The sequence below is a fragment of the Anomaloglossus baeobatrachus genome, unplaced genomic scaffold (genome assembly GCF_048569485.1).
Source record: "Anomaloglossus baeobatrachus isolate aAnoBae1 unplaced genomic scaffold, aAnoBae1.hap1 Scaffold_352, whole genome shotgun sequence".
In the NCBI taxonomy this organism is placed as follows: domain Eukaryota; kingdom Metazoa; phylum Chordata; class Amphibia; order Anura; family Aromobatidae; genus Anomaloglossus; species Anomaloglossus baeobatrachus.
The window spans coordinates 297,385-315,903 of record NW_027442881.1 but is presented as its reverse complement, the minus strand read 5'-3'; the positions used below and the strand labels follow the sequence as shown (position 1 = coordinate 315,903).

Genomic DNA, 18,519 nt, shown 5'->3' with positions numbered 1-18,519 from the left:
GGATGGCGGTCCGGAGCCGTCCCCCCCCCGCGCGGAGGCTCCTGTGGCTGCGGTCCGAGCCGTCCCCCCCCCCCGCGCGGAGGCTCCTGTGGCTGCGGTCCGAGCCGTCCCCCCCCCGCGCGGAGGCTCCTGTGGCTGCGGTCCGAGCCGTCCCCCCCCCCGCGCGGAGGCTCCTGTGGCTGCGGTCCGAGCCGTCCCCCCCCCCGCGCGGAGGCTCCTGTGGCTGCGGTCCGAGCCGTCCCCCCCCCGCGCGGAGGCTCCTGTGGCTGCGGTCCCGAGCCGTCCCCCCCCCCGCGCGGAGGCTCCTGTGGCTGCGGTCCGAGCCGTCCCCCCCCCGCGCGGAGGCTCCTGTGGCTGCGGTCCGAGCCGTCCCCCCCCCCCTGCCCCGCGCGGAGGCTCCTGTGGCTGCGGTCCGAGCCGTCCCCCCCCCCGCGCGGAGGCTCCTGTGGCTGCGGTCCGAGCCGTCCCCCCCCCCGCGCGGAGGCTCCTGTGGCTGCGGTCCGAGCCGTCCCCCCCCCCGCGCGGAGGGCTCCTGTGGCTGCGGTCCGAGCCGTCCCCCCCCCCGCGCGGAGGCTCCTGTGGCTGCGGTCCGAGCCGTCCCCCCCCCGCGCGGAGGCTCCTGTGGCTGCGGGCCGAGCCGTCCCCCCCCCCGCGCGGAGGCTCCTGTGGCTGCGGGCCGAGCCGTCCCCCCCCCGGCCCCCCCCCCCCCCCCCCCCCCCCCCCCCCGCGCGGAGGCTCCTGTGGCTGCGGGCCGAGCCGTCCCCCCCCCCCGAGCGGAGGCTCCTGTGGCTGCGGGCCGAGCCGTCCCCTCCCCCGCGCGGAGGCTCCTGTGGCTGCGGGCCGAGCCGTCCCCCTCCCCCCCCCCCGCGCGGAGGCTCCTGTGGCTGCGGGCCGAGCCGTCCCCCCCCCCCCGCGCGGAGGCTCCTGTGGCTGCGGGCCGAGCCGTCCCCCCCCCCGCGCGGAGGCTCCTGTGGCTGCGGGCCGAGCGAGCCACTTATATTCTATGCGGACTCCTGCAATGTTTTGGGCAGTATTTAGCAATTCTCTTCTTTCTTGTCCCCTGTGCTTTCCATCTTCTCTTTTATCACAGACCCCGGCAGCACGAGATCCCTGCAGCGGATCCAGTTTTCCTCCTTCTCCTGAATGATCCTCGAGGATGGATGAGAATGAGATCAGCAGAAGATTATTAACCCTCTCCCTGGAGGTCATCTCCCTGCTGAGCGGAGAGGTAACTCCTCACATTCCTGTCAGGATTTCATTATATATCTGGGATTAGTGATTTGTCTCCATCCACAGGATTACACATAGTGAGGAAGACACCGGGGACTGTGTGACTCCCCTCATCCATCTCCAGGAGTCAGGAGGGCGGAGCCTGAGCCCCATCACAGCCCCTCCCCCGATACATGAGAGGAGCAAGAAGAGGATCCTAGAGCTCAGCAACAAGATGATTGAGCTGCTGACCGGAGAGGTGACTGCTGGGACATTATACAGGAAGCACTGGAGGATTCTGGGTGATGACCGGAGAGGTGACTGCTGGGACATTATACAGGAAGCACTGGAGGATTCTGGGTGATGAGGGGAGAGGTGACTGCTGGGACATTATACAGGAAGCACTGGAGGATTCTGGGTGATGAGGGGAGAGGTGACTGCTGGACATTATACAGGAAGCACTGGAGGATTCTGGGTGAAGAGGGGAGAGGTGACTGCTGGGACATTATACAGGAAGCACTGGAGGATTCTGGGTGATGAGGGGAGAGGTGACTGCTGGACATTATACAGGAAGCACTGGAGGATTCTGGGTGATGAGGGGAGAGGTGATTGCTGGGACATTATACAGGAAGCACTGGAGGATTCTGGGTGATGACCGGAGAGGTGACTGCTGGGACATTATACAGGAAGCACTGGAGGATTCTGGGTGATGAGGGGAGAGGTGACTGCTGGGACATTATACAGGAAGCACTGGAGGATTCTGGGTGATGAGGGGAGAGGTGACTGCTGGGACATTATACAGGAAGCACTGGAGGATTCTGGGTGATGAGGGGAGAGGTGACTGCTGGGACATTATACAGGAAGCACTGGAGGATTCTGGGTGATGAGGGGAGAGGTGACTGCTGGGACATTATACAGGAAGCACTGGAGGATTCTGGGTGATGAGGGAGAGGTGACTGCTGGGACATTATACAGGAAGCACTGGAGGATTCTGGGTGAAGAGGGGAGAGGTGACTGCTGGGACATTATACAGGAAGCACTGGAGGATTCTGGGTGATGAGGGGAGAGGTGACTGCTGGGACATTATACAGGAAGCACTGGAGGATTCTGGGTGATGAGGGGAGAGGTGATTGCTGGGACATTATACAGGAAGCACTGGAGGATTCTGGGTGAAGAGGGGAGAGGTGACTGCTGGGACATTATACAGGAAGCACTGGAGGAATCTGGGTGATGAGGGGAGAGGTGACTGCTGGGACATTATACAGGAAGCACTGGAGGATTCTGGGTGATGAGGGGAGAGGTGATTGCTGGGACATTATACAGGAAGCACTGGAGGATTCTGGGTGATGAGGGGAGAGGTGACTGCTGGGACATTATACAGGAAGCACTGGAGGATTCTGGGTGATGAGGGGAGAGGTGACTGCTGGGACATTATACAGGAGGCACTGGAGGATTCTGGGTGATGAGGGGAGAGGTGACTGCTGGGACATTATACAGGAAGCACTGGAGGATTCTGGGTGATGAGGGGAGAGGTGACTGCTGGGACATTATACAGGAAGCACTGGAGGATTCTGGGTGATGACCGGAGAGGTGACTGCTGGGACATTATACAGGAAGCACTGGAGGATTCTGGGTGATGAGGGGAGAGGAGACTGCTGGGACATTATACAGGAAGCACTGGAGGATTCTGGGTGATGAGGGGAGAGGTGACTGCTGGGACATTATATAGGAAGCACTGGAGGATTCTGGGTGATGAGGGGAGAGGAGACTGCTGGGACATTATACAGGAGGCACTGGAGAATTCTGGGGGATGAGCGGAGAGGTGACTGCTGGGACATTATATAGGAAGCACTGGAGGATTCTGGGTGATGAGCGGAGAGGTGACTGCTGGGACATTATACAGGAGGCACTGGAGAATTCTGGGGGATGAGCGGAGAGGTGACTGGTGGGACATTATACAGGGAGCACTGGAGGATTCTGGGTGATGAGGGGAGAGGTGACTGCTGGGACATTATACAGGAAGCACTGGAGGATTCTGGGTGATGACCGGAGAGGTGACTGCTGGGACATTATATAGGAAGCACTGGAGGATTCTGGGTGATGAGGGGAGAGGTGACTGCTGGGACATTATACAGGAAGCACTGGAGGATTCTGGGTGATGAGGGGAGAGGTGACTGCTGGGACATTATACAGGAACCCCTTGAGGATTCTGGGTGATGAGGGGAGAGGTGACTGCTGGGACATTATACAGGAGGCACTGGAGGATTCTGGATGATGAGCGGAGAGGTGACTGCTGGGACATTATACAGGAAGCACTGGAGGATTCTGGGTGATGAGGGGAGAGGTGACTGCTGGGACATTATACAGGAAGCACTGGAGGATTCTGGATGATGAGGGGAGAGGTGACTGCTGGGACATTATACAGGAAGCACTGGAGGATTCTGGGTGATGAGGGGAGAGGTGACTGCTGGGGCATTATACAGGAGGCACTGGAGGATTCTGGGTGATGAGCGGAGAGGTGACTGCTGGGACATTATACAGGAAGCACTGGAGGATTCTGGGTGATGAGGGGAGAGGTGACTGCTGGGACATTATACAGGAAGCACTGGAGGATTCTGGGTGATGAGGGGAGAGGTGACTGCTGGGACATTATACAGGAAGCACTGGAGGATTCTGGGTGATGAGTGAAGAGGTGACTGCTGGGACATTATACAGGAGGCACTGGAGGATTCTAGGAGATGAGGGGAGAGATGACTGCTGGGACATTATACAGGGAGCACTGGAGGATTCTGGGGGATGAGGGGAGAGGTGACTGCTGGGACATTATACAGGAGGCACTGCAGGATTCTGGGTGTTGAGGGGAAAGGTGACTGCTGGGACATTATACAGGAAGCACTGGAGGATTCTGGGTGATGAGGGGAGAGGTGACTGCTGGGACATTATACAGGAAGCACTGGAGGATTCTGGGTGATGAGGGGAGAGGTGACTGCTGGGACATTATACAGGAGGCACTGGAGGATTCTGGGTGATGAGGGGAGAGGTGACTGCTGGGACATTATACAGGAAGCACTGGAGGATTCTGGGTGATGAGGGGAGAGGTGACTACTGGGACATTATACAGGAGGCACTGGAGGATTCTGGGTGATGAGGGGAGAGGTGACTGCTGGGACATTATACAGGAAGCACTGGAGGATTCTGGGTGTTGAGCGGAGAGGTGACTGCTGGGACATTATACAGGAAGCACTGGAGGATTCTGGGTGTTGAGGGGAAAGGTGACTGCTGGGACATTATACAGGAAGCACTGGAGGATTCTGGGTGATGAGGGGAGAGGTGACTGCTGGGACATTATACAGGAGGCACTGGAGGATTCTGGGTGATGAGGGGAGAGGTGACTGCTGGGACATTATACAGGAAGCACTGGAGGATTCTGGGTGATGAGGGGAGAGGTGACTACTGGGACATTATACAGGAAGCACTGGAGGATTCTGGGGGATGAGGGGAGAGGTGACTGCTGGGACATTATACAGGAAGCACTGGAGGATTCTGGGTGATGAGGAGAGAGGTGACTGCTGGGACATTATACAGGAAGCACTGGAGGATTCTGGGTGATGAGGGGAGAGGTGACTGCTGGGACATTATACAGGAAGCACTGGAGGATTCTGGGGGATGAGGGGAGAGGTGTCTGCTGGGACATTATACAGGAAGCACTGGAGGATTCTGGGGGATGAGGGGAGAGGTGACTGCTGGGACATTATACAGGAAGCACTGGAGGATTCTGGGTGATGAGGAGAGAGGTGACTGCTGGGACATTATACAGGAAGCACTGGAGGATTCTGGGGGATGAGGGGAGAGGTGACTGCTGGGACATTATACAGGAAGCACTGGAGGATTCTGGGTGATGAGGGGAGAGATGACTGCTGGGACATTATACAGGAAGCACTGGAGGATTCTGGGTGATGAGGAGAGAGGTGACTGCTGGGACATTATACAGGAAGCACTGGAGGATTCTGGGTGATGAGGGGAGAGGTGACTGCTGGGACATTATACAGGAAGCACTGGAGGATTCTGGGGGATGAGGGGAGAGGTGTCTGCTGGGACATTATACAGGAAGCACTGGAGGATTCTGGGGGATGAGGGGAGAGGTGACTGCTGGGACATTATACAGGAAGCACTGGAGGATTCTGGGTGATGAGGAGAGAGGTGACTGCTGGGACATTATACAGGAAGCACTGGAGGATTCTGGGTGATGAGGGGAGAGGTGACTGCTGGGACATTATACAGGAAGCACTGGAGGATTCTGGGTGATGAGTGAAGAGGTGACTGCTGGGACATTATACAGGAAGCACTGGAGGATTCTGGGTGATGAGGGGAGAGATGACTGCTGGGACATTATACAGGGAGCACTGGAGGATTCTGGGTGATGAGGGGATAAGTGACTGCTGGGACATTATACAGGAAGCACTGGAGGATTCTGGGTGATGAGGGGAGAGGTGACTGCTGGGACATTATACAGGAAGCACTGGAGGATTCTGGGTGATGAGGGGAGAGGTGACTGCTGGGACATTATACAGGAAGCACTGGAGGATTCTGGGTGATGAGGTGAGAGGTGACTGCTTGGACATTATACAGGAAGCACTGGAGGATTCTGGGTGATGAGTGAAGAGGTGACTGCTGGGACATTATACAGGAGGCACTGGAGGATTCTGGGAGATGAGGGGAGAGATGACTGCTGGGACATTATACAGGAAGCACTGGAGGATTCTGGGTGATGAGGGGAGAGGTGACTTCTGGGACATTATACAGGAGGCACTGCAGGATTCTGGGAGATGAGCGGAGAGGTGACTGCTGGGACATTATACAGGGAGCACTGGAGGATTCTGGGGGATGAGGGGAGAGGTGACTGCTGGGACATTATACAGGAGGCACTGCAGGATTCTGGGAGATGAGCGGAGAGGTGACTGCTGGGACATTATACAGGAAGCACTGGAGGATTCTGGGTGATGAGGGGAAAGGTGACTGCTGGGACATTATACAGGAAGCACTGGAGGATTCTGGGTGATGAGGGGAGAGGTGACTGCTGGGACATTATACAGGAAGCACTGGAGGATTCTGGGTGATGAGGGGAGAGGTGACTGCTGGGACATTATACAGGAGGCACTGGAGGATTCTGGGTGATGAGGGGAGAGGTGACTGCTGGGACATTATACAGGAAGCACTGGAGGATTCTGGGTGATGAGGGGAGAGGTGACTGCTGGGACATTATACAGGAAGCACTGGAGGATTCTGGGTGATGAGGGGAGAGGTGACTGCTGGGACATTATACAGGAGGCACTGAAGGATTCTGGGTGATGAGGGGAGAGGTGACTGCTGGGACATTATACAGGAGGCACTGGAGGATTCTGGGTGATGAGGGGAGAGGTGACTGCTGGGACATTATACAGGAAGCACTGGAGGATTCTGGGTGATGAGGGGAGAGGTGACTGCTGGGACATTATACAGGAGGCACTGGAGGATTCTGGGTGATGAGGGGAGAGGTGACTGCTGGGACATTATACAGGAAGCACTGGAGGATTCAGGGTGATGAGGGGAGAGGTGACTGCTGGGACATTATACAGGAAGCACTGGAAGATTCTGGGTGATGAGGGGAGAGGTGACTGCTGGGACATTATACAGGAAGCACTGGAGGATTCAGGGTGATGAGGGGAGAGGTGACTGCTGGGACATTATGCAGGAAGCACTGGAGGATTCTGGGTGATGAGGGGAGAGGTGACTGCTGGGACATTATACAGGAGGCACTGGAGGATTCTGCGTGATGAGGGGAGAGGTGACTGCTGGGACATTATACAGGAAGCACTGGAGGATTCTGGGTGATGAGGGGAGAGGTGACTGCTGGGACATTATACAGGAGGCACTGGAGGATTCTGGGTGATGAGGGGAGAGGTGACTGCTGGGACATTATACAGGAAGCACTGGAGGATTCAGGGTGATGAGGGGAGAGGTGACTGCTGGGACATTATACAGGAAGCACTGGAGGATTCTGGGTGATGAGGGGAGAGGTGACTGCTGGGACATTATACAGGAGGCACTGGAGGATTCTGGGTGATGAGGGGAGAGGTGACTGCTGGGACATTATACAGGAAGCACTGGAGGATTCTGGGTGATGAGGGGAGAGGTGACTGCTGGGACATTATACAGGAGGCACTGGAGGATTCTGGGTGATGAGGGGAGAGGTGACTGCTGGGACATTATACAGGAAGCACTGGAGGATTCAGGGTGATGAGGGGAGAGGTGACTGCTGGTGATAAGGCCTTAATTTAGGTTGATGCAATCTAGTCATGCATCCCTCTTAAACTGTCTGCAGTCCAAATTATGAGTCACTCGTGGTAGCATGCATAACCACTCTCTTTCACACACCAGAGAGACGTACTCGGATATGAATAGAAAGTAAGACTCCTTTATTCCGGAAGTTTGTACAGATATTTAACTGGACTTCTTGGCTAGGTGCCAATAATACGTAACACGTCTCCTATTGGATAAAGTAGAACAGCTTATTCTGTGATATACAATTTACTGTAATGTGCTTGCTTCCTCATTTATATTAAGCAATGTCAGCATGATTCACTTGTCACAAGAATAGCCCAGACTGTCTGAGTTTTATGTCAAAATGCAGAACTAGATGGGGGTACACAGTCTGAAACATCTTAAATCCTGTTCTTTATGGATATCTCCATATAATTCTTATATACTCATAATAATTCATAATCTTGTCCATAACAGTCCCCCCTTTGGAGAGAGCCAAAAAGTCTTTCCTTACTTTTCCAGGTCTATTGATCTGTCCTAATGCCGATGGTTACCTCACTCACATACGAGATACCCCATCCCTTGTGGATGAATCTTCCCACCCAACAGACTATGCATAGGAAGCCAGATCCTGACCGTATTCTCTAGACTGTCCTCATGGCTATGTTCCGCTGGCACACGTTATTCAGGAAGGGGGAACGTGGCAGTAGTCCTCTAATTGGCTAATATTTATCAGGGTTGGTTTCTCTCAGAGTCTCAAGCTCCTCAGTCCTCCGGCGGTAATGGTGGGACATCATCAAAGGTGGGATGCACAGTCATCTTCTGGTCCATATGCTTAGATATCATCGTCCTGGCACAAAGTATCGGGTAGAAGAGGGAAGACAGCCATCTCCTGGTCTCAGGCAGGTCCGACATCTCTTTGTAGTGGAATGCATGGATCTTCGTCCGAAAGAAAAAGAGTGAGAGGAGAGAGAGAAAGAGAGAGAGAAAGATTGAGAAGAGAGGGAGAGAGAGAAAGATTGAGAAAAGAGAGAGGAAAAGAGGAGAGAGAGAAAAAGAAAAGAGAGAAAAATCTAGATCTGGTTGGATCTGGAGGAGAAAACTCAAAAACGTATATTAGGTAAATGTTTTAACAAACAAACAACAAGCTTAGTTGAAGTATCTGGGGCTACTTCTAAACAGGATTTCATAGGGTCTCAACCTAGTGGTCCCTGCTGGGGTGTGTCTGACACTGAACAATGCAAGGGGAAGACTCTAATGCCCTTGCTTTCTACACTGCCCCATCCTCCCAACCCTCCCTCTATTCTGTGGCTGGTATGGGGTGTGTAGAGTCAGTTCTGTGTCTAAGGCCTGCCATATCTCTTTGGCTGGCAGTGAAAGCAGGTCACTAGCCACTTTCCATGGTCTCCGGGAGCCCACAGCTGCACCCTATCTCAGTCCTCTTCTTCTTCTGAGACTTGCTCTTCTAGGGTCAGGATAATGTTTTCTCCAGACTTTCCATCTTTCCTTTCTTCTTCACATCGGGGTCATTTAAAAGCACAGATTGACTGACTGTTTCTCTGGTAAGTGGTCTTGGGGCTTCTTTGGATGTTCTGTCAGTGAGGGCACTTCTTACTGCTTCCCTTGACTCCTCCAATGTAGGCCTCAACCCTGCTCACCGCGACTCTGTCTGGCAATAGCAAAGCTTCCATCCGTTCTTCTATGGCCTCATGGGGGCGTACAGTTCCATTGGCAGTGATCAAGTCTCTTGTCCTCCACAGAGCAGATGCTGGCTGCCATCTTGCAGACTTCAGCGAGAGTACATACATCTGCTTCTTCACAGACAGGCATGCGGGTAACGACTGCTCTATCAGCACAGCGTCTTCTGCTACCAGCACCATACCCATGTGGAACCGTCTTCTTGATGCACATCTTGATCCATCCGCAAAGGGGTTAAGTCAGGGTCCAAAGGTGTATCCGTCACTGTATCGAATCCAGAGTTTCTTCAGCTATGCCAGAGTCGACTACCTCTATCACCAAGGTGTCAGAGGTGGGACACTCCCCCCTTGGAGGAAGGAGAAGTGTAGCAGGATTAAGGACCGGACACCGGGAGATGGTGACTTTGTCAGGGAGCAGTGATGTCATACGGGCACTGATCTTCAACTGGTGCTTTAGGTAGGTGTTCAATCTGGCTGAGTAGTGTTCAAAGGGCTGCTGTCTTCCTCCATGGCAAATAGGTAGAATGACTTCTGGGCTGGAGATGACGTGATGATACTCTTCAGGTGACTTTGACTGTAGCTCAGGTGACTGTGACTGTAGCACATCTGTATGTGGGGTGATCTTGTAAGCTGCTAGATTCATCTCCACACGTCTTGCCATTTGAAGGAGGGTGTCTTGGTCCTTACCAGCTGTAGTTTACATGTGGGCTCTCGGAGACCTGATACAAAGGACTATACCCAGGTTTGTAAGAAAGAGCAATGGGTGTAACTTTGGGGTCAGGAGAACACTGAAATTCTAAAAACTAAGACTCCCTAAAACCCCGGGGAAAGAGAAAAGAGCACAAGAGGGTTTGGAAACTACCAAGCAGCACCCCCTGACTACATATACACAACTAGAAAAAAGCAGTGGAGCGTATCTACTCTACCTCTCCTGTGCTGACTCTGTAACTGGGGGCCCTGCACTCTCCCTCATCCCGACGGTAGACCTGATGGTGGTCAGGGTCGGGCCTCCAGCGTATCCCTCTCTCCTGTCAGACCCTGCAAACTAAGACACAAAGGATTACTGGGTGCTGCCAACGAAAACTCTAATATATGTCAACTCCTGATGATCAATGTCCCCTTGGGACCACATGATCCTCCACCCTCTCTATCAGGGAACTCTTGTGCAAGATACCAGGCAGGATAACATACAAGTGAGAATATCTCAAACCAGGCTAAGCAGCAACTGCCATAGGCAGAAAAATATTCACTGTCCACCAGGACTAATAGTGAGCAGTCTATATGGTCTACTAAACTGTATACTAGATACAGCAAAACAAACATGCAAAAGTAAAGGGAAAAGTTTCCACAGGACTATCAGTAATAACCTCTGCTAAGGTTCATGAGTGGGAACACAATGGGGAACAACTGCATATATGACCAAAAACGGAGTGTGTGTTTCAGGTCCCTATATCCCCCCTCTGCAGTCCCTGCTATGTCAGCAATAAACAGAGCAGTGGCTGTGGCTGCTGAAACAAAAATGGGGAACTGGGTGTCGGCTGGACTAAAATGGCGTCTAAAGATGAACTATGTAGTGTCTGAGTTAAAACGTCCACTAAAGATAATTACCGATAAGAAACAGCCGCTAAAAGAGGAAGTAGGTGTTGGCCAAAAATGGCGTCTGAAGAGGCCTGGGAGGGAGTGACATGTATTGTGACATCTACATTCAGGAGGTATTCAATCTGTCACTGGGAATATGGATTATATAGGGACCCCTGAGCTGACCCTGTAACTAGGGACCCTGTGCTTGCCCTCATCTCGACGGTAGACCTGATGGTGGTCAGGGCCGAGCCTCCAGCGTATCCCTATCTCCTGTCAGCCCCTGCAATAATATCCCCATACCATACCCCGGGCTGGGTAAAACACTGAGTGACAGAAAGAAATCTACATTCAGAACAGGAATAATGGGGTGGGCTTACGTGGACACAGTGCTCCACAGACAGTATACAAGTCCACCCTATATATCAGCTTATGTTTCTTATTTTCACAGACAGGTAAAATACACATAGTGTAGTTACTAGATTCAGAATTACTCATCAATTCTCATCTAATCTCCCCCCTTAGGAGAATTCTCCATTTCAACATACGTACATTCACAGGACACTGAAATAGAAACTAACACTTCCCTTTTTTTTTTTTTTTCCTCCTTTCAATTTCAGCCCTACGGTGTTATACACCAAAAACTGCGTACATTATACATAAAACATCTTCCAGGGTCACTTGGGTGATAAGGTACATGCACCCTCACTGTAAACCTGGCTCCATTACTGGCCAGAAAGAATCCCCATCTTTAATTTGGGTGAGCCCATACAAATCAGTTTTAGTGGTTTTTGTGAATCATTGTTAAATCATTGTCATCTTCCTGCCCCCCCTCGGTGTCTTCTGCTGCTCCAGCAACAAATAGGCCAGTGGCCTTGGGACTTAAGATGGCTGGAAAAGGGAACTAGGTGCGGCCCGACCTGAAATGGCGTCTGGGCAGGCTAGGGAGGGCGTTTGGTGGGCAGGGGGACAAACTACACAAGTCCAACCCTTTGGGGACGACTTATAAGGAGGGGGCGTTGTTTCCTAATGGGCTTGGCCACTTCCTGAGGTGCCATTTTCTGAGCTGGTGCAATATAGAGATATCTACCATCTCTATCCCATTCCTCTTTCCATGCCAATCTTTTAACATCCTTTGACGTTCTATACCATGCCTCAGCATCCATAAGGAGATCTTTATCTTTCGAAATCCCTCGCTTATTTAACAAGACATCTTTCCATTCTTGCTCCTCTAATCTCCCTCTCTTGGCAGTGATCACTGAAGGAGCGACTTCATGTTTTTAACATACTTTTTACCTTTTTGCTCGCTTACTAATTCTTCTGCTGTTAACTTGACAGGTGTGGACTGATTAGACCCCATATTCAAAGGGTAAACTCCCTAAACTAACACGTCAACCTGGATGTCTGGTCTGCCGTAATCCACTTTCTCTCCTGGACCAGCGACTATACACATCCACAGAATACACAGAATTTCTACCTCAGTCCACAAACCACAACACAAACGGGTTGTCCTACCAGGAAGAAGTGTCACGTGGGTGATAGAAACTAAATTCACCCTCACTATCTCTTACTTCATGTACCAGTAACCTCTGTTCACACTATATACACCTTATTTGAACAAATCCGTCCAGAACATCAATATTCAATGATTAAGCCTAAAATCAAGGGTTTTCCCCAGTATACCAGTATATTCAATCCTAGGTAAGAATACACTGACATCCACTAAAACAAGACCAATGAGTACAACTTCAACTCACTGCTTAGCAGGAAAACCGTACCAGGTAACAGTCAGGGTCAGTCCCCCACTTTATACAACACTGCACCAGTACATAGAAAACCCTTCCAAATCTTCTATCCCCGAAGATCAGGTCCGTTCAAGGCCTTATCAAACATCAACTATCGACCGGACTTGTCACACACCAGTGTATCTCACAGTATACATAACAGTATACTTAAACAGCATACTTCAAAGTACAGCTTCAGAGTTTTGTTTTTTTTCTTTTCACTCATAGAAGAAACAGCTTCAATATATCAAGGTACATTCTCGTGACACAACTTCCTCTTTTTGCATGAACCAGCAAGTACGAACAAAGCACATAGAACTTCCTCTTTTTGCAGCCAGCCTTGCTGCAAACACAGTGATTAGAGCGATACCAGCAAGTACTCCACCTGCTGCAAATAGACAGACATTTCAACAGGTAGACACAGGTCAACACAATGACATAACAATAAGGACACTATATACACCATCCAGGTGGCTGATCTCACCTGCAGATATAACCATATATATCCATATATCCATATATCCAGCGTATATAACAACTTCCTCATTTTCCCCTGCAGTTAAGTCAGAGAAAAATAAAACATAGAACTTCTGCTTTTCTCCTAGAGCAGACAAAAAAACCTCAAACCACATTACATTTCATGTGATTTACAATTACATTACATAAATTACAGACAGCTTAAGGTGAACCTGACCACCTTGGTGTGAGATCTCTTAGGACGGCTTATCTCATGCGAGATGGCGGTCATTAGGTGTCTAGACTGGGACAGCCCAACCCCCCCCTTCGAAAATGCAAGTACACGCAGGAGGTTTGCAAGGTGAGATCATACAAATTTTCTCACCTGCATTTGGAGTGCGCATCTCCACCTCTCGCGTAGTTGCCTTTCGACTGAAGGTGTCAGCACGGCCGTCCGCCGTCCAGAGCTCCATCCTAAGGTACGTTGGGCGCCAAATGATAAGGCCTTAATTTAGGTTGATGCAATCTAGTCATGCATCCCTCTTAAACTGTCTGCAGTCCAAATTATGAGTCACCCGTGGTAGCATGCATAACCACTCTCTTTCACACACACCAGAGAGACGTACTCGGATATGAATAGAAAGTAAGACTCCTTTATTCCGGAAGTTTGTACAGATATTTAACCGGACTTCTTGGCTAGGTGCCAAGAATACGTAACACGTCTCCTATTGGATAAAGTAGAACAGCTTATTCTGTGATATACAATTTACTTTAATGTGCTTGGTTCCTCATTTATATTAAGCAATGTCAGCATGATTCACTTGTCACAAGAATAGCCCAGACTGTCTGAGTTTTATGTCCAAATGCAGAACTAGGTGGGGGTACACAGTCTGAAACATCATCTTAAATCCTGTTCTTTATGGATATCTCCATATAATTCTTATATACTCATAATAATTCATAATCTTATCCATAACACTGGGACATTATACAGGAAGCACTGGAGGATTCTGGGTGATGTCGGTGTCTTTGTTGTCAGGTTCCTATAAGGTGTCAGGACGTCGCTGTCTTTCTCTCCATGGAGGAGTGGGAGTATCTGGAAGGACACAAGGAACGGTACGAGGAGGTGATGATGGAGGAGCAGCGGTCGGTGACATCAGGTGAGGGGCGCGGCTTCTTGTTGGCTCCGGTTGATGTGATGACGTCTCTGACGCGTCGTTCTATTATATGATCATTAGATACAAGAATTTTCCGCTTTCTGATTGTAGAATATTTTGAAGCAACTTACAGAGAATAGAAATACACAATATTCTCCTCCATCGCAGTCTTCTCTGGTTACTTCTCCCATCATCTCCTCATCACATGACTCTGTCTCTTCCGCCTCTTTGTGTTTCCTACAGATGGATCCAGGAGGAGAAATCCCCCAGAGAGATGTCCCCGTCCTCTGTGTGCCCAGGACTGTCCAGAGGAGAAGCACAATGTCCCGGAGACTCATCAGGTAGATGGCGCTGACGTCTCCACAACATCTGACCATAAAGTGATTGGACCGGAACTCATTGACGTTTCTTTTCAGGGTGAAGATCTGATGGATATTCAGGTTGCCGTTATACATGGAGCACAGGAGGCGCTCGCTATATGGGCCGATCCGCAGGGTGAGGAGGGGAGACGGTCCTGTCTGTTATGTGGTCGCTACCGTGTTTCCTCTGAAAATGAGACAGGGGCTTATATTGCTTTTGGCTGTAACAGATGCGCTCCGGCTTATTTTCTGGAGATGTCTTATATGTTGTATTTGTCTCAGTGTTTGGGTCTCCCATTAGTGAAAAATGAATATTCACCCCCTTCTCCCTCCCCTCTGTGCCGTGTCAGTGATTCACTGAGGCGGCCGTATTACTGCCAAGGATGGTATCGCGATCCTCGGAGCGGCCGGTGGCTCCTCACCTGAGCGTGTCCTCTGCATAGAAATACACACTGACACGCTCGGGGGAGAAGAGCCGCCGGCTAGTGTGAGCATAGCGCTGCCATCCTCGGGTAGTAATATGGCAGCCTGGCTGAATCACTGATGTGGGAGAAGGGGGTGAATATTAGTGAATATTCTTTTTTCATTGGAACATACAGTATGTTAATCAGTGACACCGGCACAGAGGGATGAGTGGGGGAAGGGTAAATATTCATTGCATTCACTAGCCGGCATGTGACTGTGAATGTCCAGGGCTTACACAAACACTATGGGGAACGTACTGCAGTAAAGGTTATATATCCTGAAAGGGCTGTCCAAGGCTTATATGGGATACGGTCACGATTCCTCTGTGCAGAGCATCTTTCACACTGTTAGAGGCTCTGCTGTGTTTACCTGGTGCGCTGAGCTGTCAGTGTAGATAGAGAGCGCAGGCTTCCATTCTGGTTCTCGGAGGTGTTGGTTGCTCAGGTGTTCCATCTTCCCTGTAATTGCTCTGCTTCTTAACTGAGCAAGTTCTCCCAGAACCGAGTTCTGTGAGCCTATATTCCTGGGTTCTGCTCCTTGTTGCCTGACCTCAGACTGTTTGACTCCTTTCTGCCTGCTCCCTGTTTTGACATGACCTCCTGGTATTTTGACCTTGGACCGTTACCTGACCACGTCTTAGTTCACTCCCTGTATTCACTATGTGCTTTCCTAGATTTCTGACCTGGATCATGACTTGACTACTCCTCTGTTTACTCCTGGAATCCATTACGTGTCCTCCTGGTACTTGACCCTGGCTTGTCTGACTACTCTTGCGTTCATACTACCCGTAAGTAGTGACTAGTGTCACATTACAACTGGCTTGACTTTTTTTTCTCGCCACCCATGGATCCAGTACATACTCTCTGTGATCAGGTGGCAATTCTGACTCATTTGGTCCAGGATCTAGCCATGGAGCAGCAGAAGTTAAAATCTTCTCAGACTCTGTTGCAGGGACAGTTTTCTAGTGCATTGAGTGCTTCCGAGAACCCTCCACTATCGACTGTAGTCATGACTTCTGGACTGTCTGATGTGCAATTGAGCTCTTCTGAACCCATGATGGCGCTCCCTGATATGAAGTTGGGGGATAAAGACCAGTTCAGAATATTCAGGGGGAGCTGCAAATTATTTTTTAGCTTGCAATCCCAATCATCCGGGAATGTGTCCCAGTGGGTAGCAATAATAATGTCCATTTTAAGGGGGAGGTCCTCAGACCTGGCATTTCCTTTATCTCCATTAGCCCCAGAATGGTCTTCTGTTGACGCTTTCTTTGACGCTTTAGGATTGATTTATGATGAACCTGAGTCCAGGTGGCAGAGGCAAAGATCATGAACCTGACACAGGGAGGCCGCACCTCTGATCAGTATAGTTCTGAGTGCAGACAGTGGTCATCTGAGGTCCTGTGGAACGACGCAGCCCTCGGGTGTCAGTTTCACAGAGGCCTGTCGGATATGTTAAAGGGCGCTCTGGCTCTCCACTCTCCTCCTGATTCACTGGGGGAAACCATGACTCAGGCTATCCAGAAGGATCTCAGGATACGGGAGAGACGTGAGACTTGACAGGTGGTTTCCTTCAGCCCTCTGAGTCTTGCTCACCAGAGACAGAGCCTATGGAAGTTGGTGGAGCCAGCCTTAGAGATAAGGAGAGGAGACGTCTATGCGATCTTGGACTGTGCTTCTACTGTGTTCGCGCTGGATATTTCCTGAAGGACTGCTTGGCACCCCCTCAGCAAACGAGCCAAGTCTGGGTGATTATCAAGGAGGTCACCCAGTCTCACAGGTACCTCTTAACTCCTCAGATAAAGTCTTGGTGAATGTGGATATACTTTTTGAGAATCGATCTTCATTAGCATGCGCTTTCATAGACTTTGGGTCTTCTATGAACTTTATTGCTTCTAGACTGGTTATGAAACTAGGTTTAGGGACAGTTAGGTTGGAAGAACCCATGCAGATTGTCGCCATTGATAAAACACTGTTACCCCAGAACCTGGTCCAGTTTGTAACGGTGGAATTCACACTTATGGTGGATCTCTCCATGTCGAGGCCATCTCCTGTTATGTGATGGATAATTTACCTGCGGGGGTTGGTGCTGGGAATCCCTTGGTTACTTTTGCATAATCCTGTCATTGATTGGTGACAAAGGGATATTGTCAGATGGGTTCTGATTATCATAAGAAATGTCTCACTTCTGTTCAGGTTTGCTCTGCTAGTCCGGAGGGTCTTCCAGAGTAAAAGATTTCAGAGATGTTTTTTCAGAAGAAGAGGCAGAGGTCTTACCCCCCTATCAGCCTTATGACTGTGCTATCAATCTTATGCCTAATGCCAAATTGCCCAAACCTCTCCTGTAGAATTTGTCTGGCCCTAAGAGAGCCGCCATGAAAGGATACATCAGCAAAAGTTTACGGAAAGGCCAAATCCGTCCTTCTCTCCTGTAGCTACTGGATTTTTCTTTGTTAAAAAAAAAGGATGGAGGATTCCGTCCCTGCCTCGATTTCCGGGAATTGAACAAAATAACGATTAAAAATACCTATCCACATATCCCGGACCTATACAATCAGCTTATAGGGGCCAAATGGTTTTCTAAGCTCGATCTTAGAGGGGCTTATAATTTAATACGCATGGGAGGGTGATGAGTGGAAGACGGCTTGTCTAACGTCCGAGGGTCTGTTTGAGGATCTTGTGATGCCTTTTGGACTGACTAATGCACCTGCTGTTTTTCAGAACTTTATGAACAATATTTTTCTGATTACATTGGAAGATTTATTGTGGTTTATCTTGATGATATTTTTTTTTTCCGCCTGATCTGGATTCTCATTATGAACATGTCCGATGTGTTCTACAAAGGCTTAGAGAAAACTCAATGTTTGCTAACCTGGAGAAGTGAACCTTTTCTGTTCTAGACATCTCATTCCTGGGGTTCATTGTGTCAGCGATTGGGTTTAAAGGCCCAGTCACACACAACGACTTACCAGCGATCCCGAAAATGATGCGACCTGATAGGGATCGCAGGTAAGTAGCTGGGGGGTCGCAGGTGAGATGTTACACAGTCAGATCTTACCAGCGATGCAGGAACAATACAGGTGGCAGTAGCGACCTGTATAACGATCTCAGCGGTCACTGTGACCCTGTCACACAGTGTCAAACACAGCGATGTGTCCGGCCCAGCAGGACATCGCCTTTGAAGAAAATGGCCTGGACCATTCTACAACGACTAGAGATCTCACAGCAGGGGCCTGATCGCTGGTAGGTGTCACACATAACAAGATCGCTAACGGGATCGCTACTGCGTCACAGAAACCGTGACTCAGCTGCGATCTCGCTAGCGATCTCGTTATGTGTGACGGTACCGTAAGATGAAAAGTAAACAAGCTGCTGCGCTTCCAACAGAGTATGTGTACACAGAATGCAAATGTTTAGGGGTGCTTCACACATAGCGAGATCGCTGCTGAGATCGCTGCTGAGTCACGGTTTTTGTGACGCAGCAGTGACGTCATTAGCGATCTCGCTGTGTGTAACAC

At 50.4% G+C, this 18,519-nt stretch overlaps 1 protein-coding gene across 1 annotated transcript in view; it reads left to right on the top strand.

Moving 5' to 3' along the window:
* Positions 1 to 1,327: 1,327 nt before the first annotated feature.
* The window catches only part of LOC142272601 (uncharacterized), a 71,412-nt gene continuing 54,220 nt past the window's right edge, over positions 1,328 to 18,519 (top strand). Inside the window, exons 1-4 of the mRNA XM_075332508.1 lie at positions 1,328 to 1,468; positions 14,064 to 14,184; positions 14,425 to 14,522; positions 14,598 to 14,676. Coding sequence (XP_075188623.1) covers positions 1,445 to 1,468; positions 14,064 to 14,184; positions 14,425 to 14,522; positions 14,598 to 14,676 — 322 coding nt within the window. The 5' untranslated portion in view covers positions 1,328 to 1,444. The remainder of the gene's footprint in view (positions 1,469 to 14,063; positions 14,185 to 14,424; positions 14,523 to 14,597; positions 14,677 to 18,519) is intronic.